The sequence below is a fragment of the Urtica dioica genome, chromosome 11, assembly GCF_054948205.1.
Source record: "Urtica dioica subsp. dioica isolate 48M chromosome 11, U.dioica_male_clone48M_v1_H2, whole genome shotgun sequence".
In the NCBI taxonomy this organism is placed as follows: domain Eukaryota; kingdom Viridiplantae; phylum Streptophyta; class Magnoliopsida; order Rosales; family Urticaceae; genus Urtica; species Urtica dioica.
The window spans coordinates 1,025,878-1,040,839 of NC_142766.1; the positions used below are offsets into that span (position 1 = coordinate 1,025,878).

The 14,962-nt window shown below is 44.8% G+C and overlaps 1 protein-coding gene across 1 annotated transcript; it reads right to left on the reverse strand.

Annotated features, from left to right (window-relative positions):
* Window positions 1–13,886: 13,886 nt before the first annotated feature.
* Window positions 13,887–14,558, reverse strand: LOC149380611 (rapid alkalinization factor-like). Its single transcript, XM_089602010.1, has one exon. It carries the CDS (start codon window positions 14,450–14,452, stop codon window positions 14,111–14,113), a length of 342 nt encoding a protein of 113 aa, XP_089458136.1. The 5' UTR covers window positions 14,453–14,558; the 3' UTR covers window positions 13,887–14,110.
* Between the last annotated feature and the right edge of the window lie 404 nt (window positions 14,559–14,962).

Genomic DNA, 14,962 nt, shown 5'->3' on the forward strand with positions numbered 1-14,962 from the left:
AATAAGGAAATAAGATATTGTCCTTAATTTTATCTCATAATTAATTTCCTAATATCTAGGATAATAATAATGGTAGATATATTATCTCCATTAAATAAAGAAATAAAATATTGTCATCATAATTCTCAAATATCTAGATTCCTTAAATATAAAAAATAAGGAAATATAATATCCTAGATTCTGATCTAATGGATGAGAAAAAAAAGTAGGATTTGTAGTCAAGATCCAACGGTTCATGCTTAACTACAAAATAGGAAAGAATAAAGGAGAATCAAATATCTCTAGGAGCTTTCTAGAATATATCATTTCTACCACTATAAATAGGGGTCTAAGAGAAAGCAAAAATCACAAAAGCAAGAGCAATTTTTCGTCCCTCTTGCTTCTCTCTCTCTTACTCAGTATTTTGTTAAAATAAGAGTAGAACTGAAACTTCATAATCAGATCTTGTGAGATTAATAGAGTGTGCCCACATTGTATTCTTGGTCGCTTGGAGATTACGTTTCGGAAGACTACGTTGTCATGGAAGGAGATCCAAGAGATTTAGAGATATCTCGGAGATCAGATTGGAGTTCAAAGATTGGAGAGAAAGATGAGAGAAAGAAGGTGAACCTGTTTCAGAAGCTTGAGGAGAAACCTGCAAAATCAACTGTTTCATGTTCACTATCGTCACTCATAAGAGTTGCTTCACAATTTTTGTGAGGATCAGATAGTAGTTCGATGTTAGTTTGTTGTACTGATAATGGAATTATAGCCAAAGACGAGGCGTCGATTTCAGGAAAATCTCACACAAATCGATGATTACAATCTTCAACGACATTCCATCCCCCATCAACATTACGAGGGTTGTTCAAGTAGAAGACTTGTCTCACTTGAGTAAATTCCTTCCTCTACCTTGGTGTCAGAACGTATGAAGCTTGCGGTTTGAACCACCTATTCTCACGCTTCTCCAGCTGTAAAGTCGACTTGATTTTCAAGTCCCTCCAAATTCCATCTCTCTTTCTCCGTGTCCTTATCCTTCCCGTCAATGCTAAGCAATGTCCCGAGTAAATTTTTGCACACATTCTTCTCTATGTGCATCACATCCAAGTTGTGCTTCAATGTCAACTCTGACCAGTATGGAAACTCATAGAAGATGTTTTTCTTGTTCCAGTTTAGTTCACTCTCGCCTCGCTCGTTTAGGACCTCGAGAGTGCTTGCCTGGTTTCATATTAGGAAAATTGTTCAGATGTTCGATTATCTGACCCACAGTCAACCTCTTTGGAGACCTCTTTTTTTCGACGCGTATTTTGTAGTGACCGTTGCACTTTCTCATCCGGTGAGAATCTGGCAAGTACCGACGATGGTAGTAATACACGACTCTATTTCTGATAGGCAATGATGGCATGTCTGTGGCTCAAGTGGGGCATGCAAGATACTCTAGTCCACTCCATCCTAATAAACTATCTCGTGCCGAAAAATCATTGATCTTCCAAAGGAGTGCGACCCGCAATTGAAAGACTTCATTGTTATCGGCCCCATCTCGCAATCGGACGCCTATTGTCCACAACTCTTTCAGTTCCTCAATAAGTGGCTGCAAGAACATATCAATGTCTTTTCCAGGCAACTTCGGGCTCGGATTCAGAAGCGTCAACATCAAGTACTCGGACTTCATGCAAAACAGTGGTGGCAAATTTTACGCGGTCAACACCACCGACCACATGCTATATGAAAAACTCATTTCCTCGAAAGAGTTGAAACCATCAGCAGCAAGTCGAACTCGAACGTTCCTTGGCTCCGCAGCAAAGTCCGCCTTCCTCAGTCACTCATTCCTTCTCGTCCAAGTTCTTCCACGCCTTCCCATCGGGATGATGTCATAGAACGCCTTCCTCAGTCACTTGTTCCTTCCCGTGCCACTGTATTTCGAGAGACGTGTATCAAGATGCGTACAACCGCTTGAGCCGATCTTTCATTGGGAAGTACCGCAAAACTTTGCTAGGTACTTTCTTCCAAACTACCCATCTACTTTCGTCGCAGGCGGGGAAAACGTCAACGGTTTTCAATCCCTTCCAAAACAAGACGCAATCATTCGTGCACACATCGATCATCTCGTAGCCCATGCCGAATCGCTTTAACTCTTCCTTCGCCTCGTAGTGCTTCTCTGGAATTATGTTTCCAACAGGATGCAACTTCCCCAAAAGCTACAAGAATTCAGTGAACGACTTGTTTGTCCAGTGGTTCGTGACTTTTATGTGCATCAACGAAACCAACAACGATAAAGATGAAAACTCCTTGCAACCAGGGTATTACTCTGCTCTCAACTCGGTAAAGATATCCTCAATCTGCTCTTCTTTGCACACTTCTTTGATCAACTAAACCCAAAACTAAGCATCAGTGGCTCGGTTCTAACAAATTCAATTTCAAGTCTAATTATTTCACATCAACAAACTAACATATTATTAACTAATTAACATACGATAATTTTTTATGATTTACGATGAAATTAATATGTTGTCGCTTATTCTCGGACAACGATTTAGGAGTCAAAGGCGGTTAGACCCAAGGCCGGACCAAGTGGTCTCGCCTTGACTCGAGCGTGTCGGGCTTGGTATCCCAAGCCGTCCCTTAGCTGTGAATGTCCCTTGAGTTCGTCTGAGTACCTGAAAAGGAGTAAAGAATAGGTGAACTAGGAAGGGAAAACAGAGGGGGTGCCTCTGTTTACCTCTCCGACGCTCAACATTAGTGGGATTGAGGTGGAGTATAGAGGTTTTAGAGGTGGTGAGAGGCCAAAGATGAGTGAAACGAGTGAAGTACGAGTTCGACAGCGTTTCGGGACTCAAAATTGGATTACCTGGACCAGGGGAGGGGCCCTGGTATTTATAGGCGACCAAGGAGTGCTTTGGGCGTCCCCTTGGAGAGGAGGGACGGCTCTGAGGCGGCCTTGGAGAGGAAGGACGGCTCTGAGGCGGCCTTGGAGAGGAGGGACGGCTCTGAGGCGGCCTTGGAGAGGAAGGACGGCTCTGAGGCGGCCTTGGAGAGGAGGGACGGCTCTGAGGTGGCCTTGGAGAGGAAGGACAGCTTTGAGGCAGCCTTGGAGAGGAAGGACGGCTCTGAGGCGGCCTTGGACGAGCGCCGGCTCTGAGCCGGCCTTGGACGGGCACCGGCTCTGAGGCGGCCTTGGACGAGCGCCGGCTCTGAGCCAGCCTTGGACGAGCGCCGGCTCTGAGTCGGTCTTGGACGAGCGCCGGCTCTGAGCCGGCCTTGGACGGGCGTCGGCTCTGAGTCGGCCGCGGGCGGGGGAGTCCCGGGGGGTTGCTATCGCGGCCGTCGCTGCTCTACCGGGCCGAGATGGACCGGTAACATTAGCCCCCCTAGTTTCCGGTCGAGCGTAGGTCGAGTGGAAACTCAAAATCTACGCTTTCATGCCGATGCGGGACGAACGCTCTCGGGTTTGCGTCATGGGAGACGGCCTTTGCGCGTCGCGAGGGACGGCCTTCGTGCGTCACGAGGGACGGCCTTTGTGCGTCGCGAGGGACGGCCTTTGTGCGTCGCGAGGGACGGCTTTTGTTCGTCGCGAGGGACGACTTTTGTTCGTCGCGAGGGACGACTTTTGTTCCGAGTTGATTGTGCGTGGCTTATTTTCTCGACCTACCAATGAAGGCGTGATCGATTCGCACGGCTTTACTGTGCGCGGCTTATTTTCTCGACCTACCAATGAAGGCGTGATCGATTAGCACGACTTTATTGTGCGTGGCTTATTTTCTCGACCTGCCAATGAAGGCGTGATCGATTAGCACGACTTTATTGTGCGTGGCTTATTTTCTCGACCTACCAATGAAGGCGTGATCGATTAGCACGACTTTATTGGGCGTGGCTTATTTTCTCGACCTGCCAATGAAGGCGTGATCGATTAGCACGACTTTATTGTGCGTGGCTTATTTTCTCGACCTACCAATGAAGGCGTGATCGATTTGCACGACTTTATTGTGCGTGGCTTATTTTCTCGACCTACCAATGAAGGCGTGATCGATTTGCATGACTTTATTGTGCGTGGCTTATTTTCTCGACCTACCAATGAAGGCGTGATCGATTAGCACGACTTTATTGTGCGTGGCTTATTTTCTCGACCTGCCAATGAAGGCGTGATCGATTAGCACGACTTTATTGTGCGTGGCTTATTTTCTCGACCTACCAATGAAGGCGTGATTGATTTGCACGACTTTATTGTGCGTGGCTTATTTTCTCGACCTACCAACGAAGGCGTGATCGATTTGCACGACTTGGGCCTCGGGGTGCCTTGGTGTCACGTTTGTGTGACCGGGTTTTCCGTGGATGCTGGCTAGACCAGGTACGTCCGGCGGACGCAAGCCTTTGAAACCCATTTGAAACTCGCTGCCTTTCGGCTCACGAGCTGGGCGGCGAGCGCGGACTCGGGACTCAACTCGAGGACTCATGTAGAGCCTGCACGAGGTGTATCAGTCGACTTGTGGAGTCGGGACTCAACTCGAGGACTCATGTAGAGCCTGCACGATGAGTTACGTGAAGAGTCGGCACGAGGAGTATCAGTCGACTCGTGGACTTTAACTCGACTCGAGGAATGAACTCATCCCGAAGAGACATGTAGAGTCGGCACGAGTAGTATCAGTCAACTCGTGGACTTGGGACTCAACTCGAGGACTCATGTAGAGCCTGCACGAGGAGTTACGTGAAGAGTCGGCACGAGGAGTATCAGTCGACTCGTGGACTTGGACTCAACTCGAGGAGTGAATTCATCTCGAGGAGTCACGTGAAGAGTCGGCACGAGGAGTATTAGTCGACTCGTGGACTCGAACTCGACTCGAGGAATGAACTCAACTCGAGGAGGTACGTGAAGAGTCGGCACGAGGAGTATCAGTCGACTCGTGGACTCGAACTCGACTCGAGGAGTGAACTCAACTCGAGGAAGTACGTGAAGAGTCGGCACGAGGAGTATCAGTCGACTCGTGGACTCGAACTCGACTCGAGGAATGAACTCAACTCGAGGAAGTATGTGAAGAGTCGGCACGAGGAGTATCAGTCGACTCGTGGACTTGAACTCGACTCGAGGAATGAACTCAACTTGAGGAGGTACGTGAAGAGTCGGCACGAGGAGTATCAGTCGACTCGTGGACTCGAACTCGACTCGAGGAATGAACTCAACTCGAGGAGGTACGTGAAGAGTCGGCACGAGGAGTATCAGTCGACTCGTGGACTCGAACTCGACTCGAGGAGTGAACTCAACTCGAGGAAGTACGTGAAGAGTCGGTACGAGGAGTATCAGCCGACTCGTGGACTCGAACTCGACTCGAGGAATGAACTCAACTCGAGGAGGTACGTGAAGAGTCGGCACGAGGAGTATCTATCGACTCGTGGACCCGATATTCGACTCGAGGAGTGAACTCAACTCGAGGAGGTACGTGAAGAGTCAGCACGAGGAATATCGGTCGACTCGTGGACTCGAACTCGACTCGAGGAATGAACTCAACTCGAGGAAGTACGTTAAGAGTCGGCACGAGGAGTATTAGTCGACTCGTGGACTCGAACTCGACTCGAGGAATGAACTCAACTCGATGAGGTACGTGAAGAGTCGGCACGGGGAGTATCAGTCGACTTGTGGACTCGAACTCGACTCGAGGACTCATGTAGAGCCTCACGAGGAGTTACGTGAAGAGTCGGCACGAGGAGTCTCAGTCGACTCGTGGACTCGGACTCAACTCGAGGAATGAACTCGTCTCAAGGAGTTACATGAAGAGTCGGCACGAGGAGTATCTGTTGACTCGTGGACTCGGACTCAACTCAAGGAATGAACTCGTCTCGAGGAGTTACGTGAAGAGTCGGGACGAGGAGTATCTGTCGACTCGTGGACTCGAACTCGACTCGAGGACTCATGTAGAGCCTGCACGAGGAGTTACGTGAAAAGTCTTTCTTTGGGACCTCCGGCCTAACCATCGGCCCCTTGAGACTTTATTATTATTATTATATTTTTTTTTGAGTTGTTGCTGAGTTGTTTTTGATGGAGCGTTGATCCCTGTTAGCCCCCCGAGTTTCTTGCGTTTGTGAGACGAAGGCCAAGAAACTCTCGTGTTGGAGGTATACAATAGTGTGCGTTACATTTTTGTCATGTGTGGAACAACTCTTTATTGCAATAAGGGGGTCGCTACATTTTGTCATGGCACTTGGCCTTCTTTGAAAAAGGAAAAAAGAAAATTACATTTTTGAAGTAAAGTGATCACGAAGCCGATTGAGTTCGGTCGTGAGCTTAATGGCGGAAGCCGTGGTAGTCGTCACGGCGAGTGGTGGGTGCTCGTCTCTCTTTGGGACCTCCGGCCTAACCATCGGCCCCTTGAGACGCTTCATTCCATTTGACGAGTCGGGCGCTCGATCGGGGTTGTCACCTTGTTAACGGATGCGACGAATTCCCTGAGATCCCCACCTCGAACCAGGGAATCAATTTGCTTCCTAAGTTGGTAGCATTCAGTTGTTGCGTGTCCGTGATCTCAGTGATAGTCGCATTGCTTGCTTCTGTCCCGCGTTGCGGGGTCCGTCTTTAGCGGGGCCGGGGACCCTAGCTTTTCCTTGTGTAAGCTCAGGATCCGGTCGGGCGTTGTGTTGAGAGGGATGAAGGATTGCTTCGGGGTCGGAGAAGGAAGGTTATTAGGGACTCGACCCTTTCTGCGCCTCTTCCTTCGCGAGTCGGGAGCGACGACCGATGCGGCGAGTGCGGAGGCGCGTTTCTTGTTGGGTGCGCAGTTAGCAGCGTCAGGTGGTTGACGTCCCAAGACGACCTTGCTCGCGATCTCGCGTTGGGCGTTGAGCTTTCCTCTCAAGTCGCTCTCATGAGACTCCTTTCGGGAGTTGAGGCAATCTCTTAAGTCTCTGGCGGCCGTACCTATCACTTTAGGCGAGGATGCGTCATTTGAGTGACGTTCTCGACGGACGACACGGCCATTGTCGTCGTCATCTCCCCGGGGGTTGTGGACGCGTATGATGAGCTTGGAGCGTCCCTTTCGGGGCCTAGGGGTTGAGTGCCCCAGTGGTTGATGAGCATGGAGCGTCCCTTTCGCGTGCGGGTGCTCATCAGAAAGTTGACGTCTCGACGCGGTCGCCCGAGGGTGTCCCCTTGGAAGCGTGCGCGTGCGCCCACTTTCGTGAATAGCGCGGTCGAGGTTGGTCTCGTGGTTGATGTCGTCGACGTTGTTGGAGTCGAGGAGGTCGGCGATGAGCGCGACGGTGACGCCGGGGCGGTCTAGGAGTTCGGCGAGCCTTCGAGCCGTGTCCTCTCGGACTGCGGCCGAGGTCATTCGCCGGGTCTCGGGGCTGGCTCTCGTTATCACGAGGTTGCCCTCCGAGACGACGCACGGGGCTTCGAAGGCCGCACCTCGAGCTCGTTGCTCGGGCGCCCACGGCGGTGGCGGGGCCATGACTCATCTCTCGAGAGTCGTAGAAGTGAGAAGAAGACTGGTAGAGGGGATGTGTCTGTTGGAATCGATCTAGGGTTTGAGAAAATAATTAACGCTTCGGTAAGCGGCGGAATTTTAAAAATTTTCTTTTACAAGTAAAACAGTTTTTACTAACCTAGACAAGTGCAAGTACATGTAAATAAAAACCAATATGAGCTAGAAGCTTACTAACCTTTCTTGAAGCTTGAACTTTGAAGAAGCTTGTGGAAAGTTTGCAACGCTCGTCTCCCCTCGCAGCACGTCTCTCTTTCTTTCCTCGGCACCTCGAGCAACCACGAAAGTTTCTATCACTAAATCACTCGAAAAGAAGGAATTAGTGAGTGGGCACTTTTAAACACTACGACTTAAGAACGAGTCTCAAAGTCGCAGAGCTAAACACTAGGTCGAGTGAGGACCTAGGTGCCAAGACATGAAAAATCGAAAATATAAACTAGAGAGAGAGATAGGAAGGGGCGGCCACAATGTCTAGAGAGAGAGTCTCTCAATCTCTAACTTGTGTGGGATGAGAAAACAATGAGAATGAGGGCCCTATTTATAGGAGAGGGGTTTGCCTTAGAAAATAGGAGTTTCCTCTTTCTTTCAAGCATTCATGAGCAATCTCTTATTGCCCATTCTCTCCATATGCGCCCAAGTCTCTTAATTCCTTTAAGGGATTTGTTTCCTAATTTGTTTTCTCTTCTATGGCCGAATTCCCTTAAGCATCATTATGCAAATTTGTTTCCTCTTTTTCTTTTGGCAAGTATCTTCATACATTTATGCACAAAATATTTTCTCTCTCTTTGGGTATATTGGGCGCCTATGGCTTCTAGAAAGGCTTCTAGAATTTTCTTCACTTGTTCAAAACAACATAAGAAAAAGCCCATTTAGAATTTTCAATAAAATTCTTATGAAATGAAATTAATTCACAAGGCCCAATGATCAAGTCATGGCCGAGTGACTTTAAGACATCAAATGAACTTGTCAAAAAAATTATTGACATTCATTTCGTCCTTTGTCTCAAAAGACAAAAATACCCTTTTGACTATTTTCGTTCTTGTTTTGACTTAGCTTCCAGTTTAACTATTCCAATCGATGTGATTCGTGACAGTGACCTCATGGACCCAAATGAACAAAGCTTGAGCTAAACACTTGGACTCAAAAGTTCACAAACCTTTTCCAAGTTTAGCTTAATGCCAACTGACTCCACTAAAGAGCTGACACTGAAAATCTCTCGGTTCAAATGAATTTATTTTCTACTCAAGAATTCGACTTAATTACGATGAGCGGATCCACTGAATATTATCTATGTTTACCCTTCATGAATGTCATCAGCTAGTCGGGATTTACTAAATTACCATTTTACCCTTCTAGCTGTTATTTCCTCAACTCCTTTGTCGCTTGTGAATAAGTTAGAAACAATGTATTGACGAGGAGCTAACAAGTCACATTGTTTCATCCAAAAGAGTCAGGACTCAATTTGGACACTGGCCAGTTCATTTATTCACACTCCAAGGAACAAAGTATGAGGTGACATACATTGCATTTCAGCAATCTTGTACATGAATTCCGTATCTATGAGAACTTCACAAAGTTACTCATGACAGACTCACAACTTAGTACTTCACCAATAGGCCTTGTTCGGAATCACATAGTGAGTCCGAACTTTGACTTTCTCAAATGAGAATACTAAGGTGTGAAATGGCATGTCTCATTTCAGGATTAAGGTAAGCATGATGCAATTCATACATAGTGACTTCGAGACATAAGAGGTTAAATGGTTTGTTCTTATATTGTCTCTAGAAGTGCACTGGTCAATTCAGTACCTTCGGAAGATACCTAGAAGAACTATAGAGTCCCCAACTCTCAATGCCTCATAACCAGACATCATAGATTCTTCTAACAATCATACTGAGGTCAATAGTTCTTTGACCCTAAGATTGCGAATATATCGTTTTAAGCAAACTACGAAGAGTTTGTTCATGCAAATCTACATTTGTCTCTTCGTAAGTTGTTAAGTTTGTTTATGGACTAAAAGACTAAGGTTTTATCATAAAGCTTCAAACAAAGAAAGAATGAATGAACGTTTCAACTTTATTAATGAATAGATAGGCAATTACAAGCAAGAGTCTTCATGAGACTATATTACATCAAATGTACACAAATAGACACTACTACTCTTCTTGTGGGCACCATTGACAACAGTGTCGCCAAGGTCGAGAGATCCCCTACTTCTAGCGCCAAAATGTTGTCGCTGATTTTCGGACAACGATTTAGGAGTCAAAGGCGGTTAGACCCAAGGCCGGACCAAGTGGTCTCGCCTTGACTCGAGCGTGTCGGGCTTGGTATCCCAAGCCGTCCCTTAGCTGTGAATGTCCATTGAGTTCGTCTGAGTACCTGAAAAGGAGTAAAGAACAGGTGAACTAGGAAGGGAAAACAGAGGGGGTGCCTCTGTTTACCTCTCCGACGCTCAACATTAGTGGGATTGAGGTGGAGTATAGAGGTTTTAGACGTGGTGAGAGGCCAAAGATGAGCGAAATGAGTGAAGTACGAGTTCGACAGCGTTTCGGGACTCAAAATTGGATTACCTGGACCAGGGGAGGGGCCCTGGTATTTATAGGCGACCAAGGAGTGCTTTGGGCGTCCCCTTGGAGAGGAGGGACGGCTCTGAGGCGGCCTTGGAGAGGAAGGACGGCTCTGAGGCGGCCTTGGAGAGGAGGGACGGCTCTGAGGCGGCCTTGGAGAGGAAGGACGGCTCTGAGGCAGCCTTGGAGAGGAAGTACGGCTCTGAGGCGGCCTTGGACGAGCGCCGACTCTAAGGTGGCCTTGGACGAGCACCGGCTCTAAGCCGGACTTGGATGAGCGCCGGCTCTGAGGCGGCCTTGGACGAGCGCCGGCTCTGAGGCGGCCTTGGACGGGCGCCGGCTCTTAGGCGGCCTTGGACGAGCGCCGACTCTGAGCCGGCCTTGGACGGGCGCCGGCTCTGAGCCGGCCTTGGACGAGCGCCGGCTCTGAGGCGGCCTTGGACGAGGGCCGGCTCTGAGCCGGCCTTGGACGAGCGCCGGCTCTGAGTCGGCCTTGGACGAGCGCCGGCTTTGAGCCGGCCTTGGGCGGGCGCCGGCTCTGAGTCGGCCGCGGGCGGGGGAGTCCCGGGGGGTTGCTATCGCGGCCGTCGCTGCTCTACCGGGCCGAGATGGACCGGTAACATAATAGTTTTTTTTTTGGCATTTTGAATGATGAAGGTCAAATTTATGCAAAACTTGTCCACCGTAGATTGTCGGAATCGGATGTGAGAGAGACTGAGTGAGAAATTGAGAGGAGAGAGACTGAGAGTAAGATGGAAATAAATTTAAATTTTAAGCACACTTTCCAAATGAGTAAATAAATTTATATGACGTCGAATAATAATAAAAAAATTATGTTCAAAATGAGAAATTTCATTTTGTGGACCTCAAAAATGAAAAAAAAAAAAAAAAAAAAAAAAAAAAAGACTATACTCTTTAGTTGAAAAATATTTGAAACTTAATTTTTGACCTAAATCGGACAAAATGTCTTTTAAGCCTATTTAACCTTATTTCTCTCTTTCTCTCTTTAGTTTTCTTCATTTCCTCAATTCTCTCTCTCTCTCTCTCTCTCTCTCTCTCTCTCTCTCTCTCTCTCTCTCTCTCTCTCTCTCTCAAAGGATCTTCTAATCTTCCCATTATTAGTGGATTTCCTTGAATAATGGTGGATTTAGATTTAGTGATGATATATTTCTTTATAAGTTAGTGAAAAATCTATAATTTCATGTAATTTACGATGAAATGCGGTAGATTATGGTAAAATTTAACAATTTTTTTTTTATGAACTTCATGTTGAATTAAGATAATTTACGATAATTTTCTATGATTTCTGATGATTAGGATGATTTATGATGAATTTCATAGTTATTGGACAATTTGAGTGGTGAAGAGTTTGCGCGACAAAAAATGACTTTGATCGATAGAAATATTTGTCACTCAAAGTTTTTTATTTTTATTTTGTATTGATAATATACGATAATTTTTTATGATTTACGATGAAATTAATAGTTTTTTTTTGGGCATTTTGAATGATGAAGGTCAAATTTATGCAAAACTTGTCCAACGTAGATTGTCGGAATCGGATGTGAGAGAGACTGAGTGAGAAATTGAGAGGAGAGAGACTGAGAGTAACATGGAAAGAGAGAGTTGAGATGAATTTATTTAATTTGAAGGGCATTTTTTTTTAATTTTGAGTCAAATTTTAGACATTTTTCAATTAAAGAATTTACCTTTGATATTTTTCCACTCTTAAGATCTACAAAGTGAAAATTTTCTTTTAAATAATAAATTTTTTTAAAGAAAAATTGTATAAAATATCAATTTGAAACTTATTGATTAGCAAAATAATCAAAATTTCAACTTTTCAACAAAATAGACAAATATACGTTTTCAAACAGATAAAAGCATATTGACTATTTCACTCAATTAATACAAATTTTGATTATTTTGTAAATTTATAATTTTGATTTAGTTACATCGTCATTAGTTTAGCTCTAGTAATTTGAAAAGGACTATACAACGGCTATGAAAAATAGGGAAGAGAAAGAATAAGTGCTGCACGTCAGGTGGTGGGCCTACCACGGATCGTTGTGCGGTGTTTGCGCGTTTCCCATACCAATTCCGCCTTCACATTCCAGCTGGCTCTTACCATAATATCCCAAAACCAAATACTTTATCATTAATTAATTATTTTTCTAACAACTTTAAAAAAATTATGAAATAAATTAAAAACAACTCTATGTCTAACACACCCTCTCTTTCCTCAAGAGTCAAGACTTAAGAAACATCTATCTTCATTTAACCCCCATTTAATTTTTGTTTCTATTTTATAGGAGTAATAAAAGACATTCTCCCATAAGGACAGAAATACCCTTGTTTCCAACGTTCTCAAACCGCCCAGCTAACCGTACTAGGACTTCTCAACTATATTTTTGTCTCTCCGAATATCTCTTTGACCTTCTGAATATGACCACTCACATCAATAATTAAGGGGAGACTAGGAGCGATTTGCTTTCACGCAAAAGAAAATCAGAACAAGCCGAATTGCCATTTTTAAGAACTAAAAGATTTCTCTCTCGAACATACATAATAATAAAAGATCCATAAGCAAACACCATCAATAAGTGAGATGTGAAAGTAATGTTTTTAGTGAACGCAGTTCTTTCTGTTTCGGTGACGAGTCGGTCTATTTCAGGGGCCGAACTGGTGGCACTATGGAACTTTGAATGGATAGCCCTCAGTTCGGCTGCCATAGACTCTTTAAATTTTTCAAATTCAGTCATGTTGGGTTCGTCACTCTGAGAACAACGAACAACCGTGCGCAGTGGTGTGATGGTTGTGACTTCGACCGGAGTTGTTGTGGTCTGATTCAGTTCGTCCAGGATTTGGGCGGCGAATGTTTGCGAGGTAACAGAGGGACGAGGTCCGTAGTTCGCTGGGAAGGCCACGAAGGGTGCTCGTGCCGGCGGGGGCGGGGGCAGCCCGATCAGATCATTTCGAGCCTATGGGACAGCCTCATCTGAAGTCCCGCCGAGCTGGAAGCTCGGACACGGGGTCTGGTCTAATCCTCGGGAGACCTGAATCTCAATAAAGTCTAGTTGGACATCTGGAGGAAGAGTTCAGTCCGTCTGTGCAGCTGATGCCGCATTCCGAGTGGACTCACCGCCAGATCCAGATCGAGGATCCAGAGTGTTCAGAGGGGTCATTGTCCATAGCTATTGGCTGGCATTCCAGGTTGATGTTAGGTAGCAAAGACGTGTTCGTGTATTTTTTATTAATTTTTAGGACTTGGTCACCCAAAAAATTGTCTTTATGTCTTAACTGACCTGTTTTAAGTTTGTGAAGCGGTGATCATGACATAACACCCAAGCCCAACCCAATTCGATTTAAGTTTGGCATATTCCTTTTCAACTTGTTCAAATTTCAAAAACGAATCATCACACTTTTTCACGTGTAATATTTTAAGTTCGAATATGATTTTCAAAAAGTCATTTTTACACAAAAATAGATTTTACAATTTTTTTTTGCCAATTAGTAATGTCCATCAGCCGCAAAGCAAGTAACGTTGTTTTCTGGTTCAAATCACAACTCAGATCACATACTTACATTTACCAATTCATGCCAAAATTCATATATCACTCAATTATTAGCTTGCTAATAATAAAAAACAAACATATGAAAATAGGAAAAAATAAGATAAACAGGAACACCAATTAAACCATAAACAAAAGATCAGTGTAAATCTCACCAATATCATGCATGTACTAGAACTATGATCTCTCATTTTTATTTCATTCATTTTTTTTTATTTTCTAACAAAAAACAGTCTCATCGTCATCACGGACCTAAATCTCAGATCTTTCCCAGTACGAAATTAAATCTACAATAAAATAAATTTAAAAAAAAAACCCATAGGAAACGTAAAAATAAAAATAATAACCAATTACAAGACAATTTGTTTATATAGACCAATAGACGAGATAGAATTTTGTTTTTTTCCCATGGAACAATAATATAACCACAAATGGGTACACAATTGTTAATAAGATAATATTAACAACAATCAAACCCACATATTTAAAAAAAAAATGAAACAAAACAAAACAAGTAAAAATAAAATCAACTCCTGCACCTCGAAATGGAGGAGCATCCGCGGTTGTAGGGATTGGCCTGGGCGCCAGGCTTGCAGTTATAGTACGACGCGCCGCGGCGAGAGCACGGCACAGTGTTCCTCTGAAGCGCACCGTAGCTGATGTACTTCTTCGTTGCTAAGATACGCCGGCTGATCTCCGAGCTCATCTCAAACTCGTCCTCTTCTGCCAGACAATCGCCAACGGTCGAGCCGTTGCAGCCACGCTTCGAGAGGAAAATCCCGAGATGCTCTTCTCCGGTGCCGGAGAACGCCGTCGCGGCCGAGATCCCCGCGCAGATCGCGAGGACGAGGATCAAGAGCCTCGCCATTGTCGTCGATGAGGGTTGTGACGTGTGAGAGGAATGAATGAATCGGACCTTTTTTCTCTTTCTTCGGACAGAGAGGAAAGAAAGGGGAAAAGAGACGATAATAATAATAACTTTGGTCCAGTGTTTATAAGTGGGAGTGTTTGAAGAAACGCCACGGGTATTCGTTTTATTTACAGTTCTACCACTCACTTCTTCGTGGGATGCGACTAAGTTAGGGGTTTGCTGAAAAGAGTAGGCAGATAAATAGAAAATGGTTCACCTAATACCTAGATGTCATTTTATGGATTGACTTTGATGTATAAACAAAACATTACACAAAAAAAAAAAAAAAAAAAACTTTGTAACGTCAATGTAAAATATTTTGTTAATTTATTTAGGATATTTTTACTGTTTTGTTTGATCATATAGCATAATTTTGTGCGACGTTATTTTTTTAAAAAAAAAGTTTTACGTGATTGGTTTTGTGGTTTACGATAATATATTGAGTTATTTTCTGAAAAAATAATATTT

What these genes read in the sequence shown, in the direction of transcription:
- LOC149380611 (XM_089602010.1), bottom strand. Translation starts at nt 14,452, where the DNA reads ATGGCGAGGCTCTTGATCCTCGTCCTCGCGATCTGCGCGGGGATCTCG.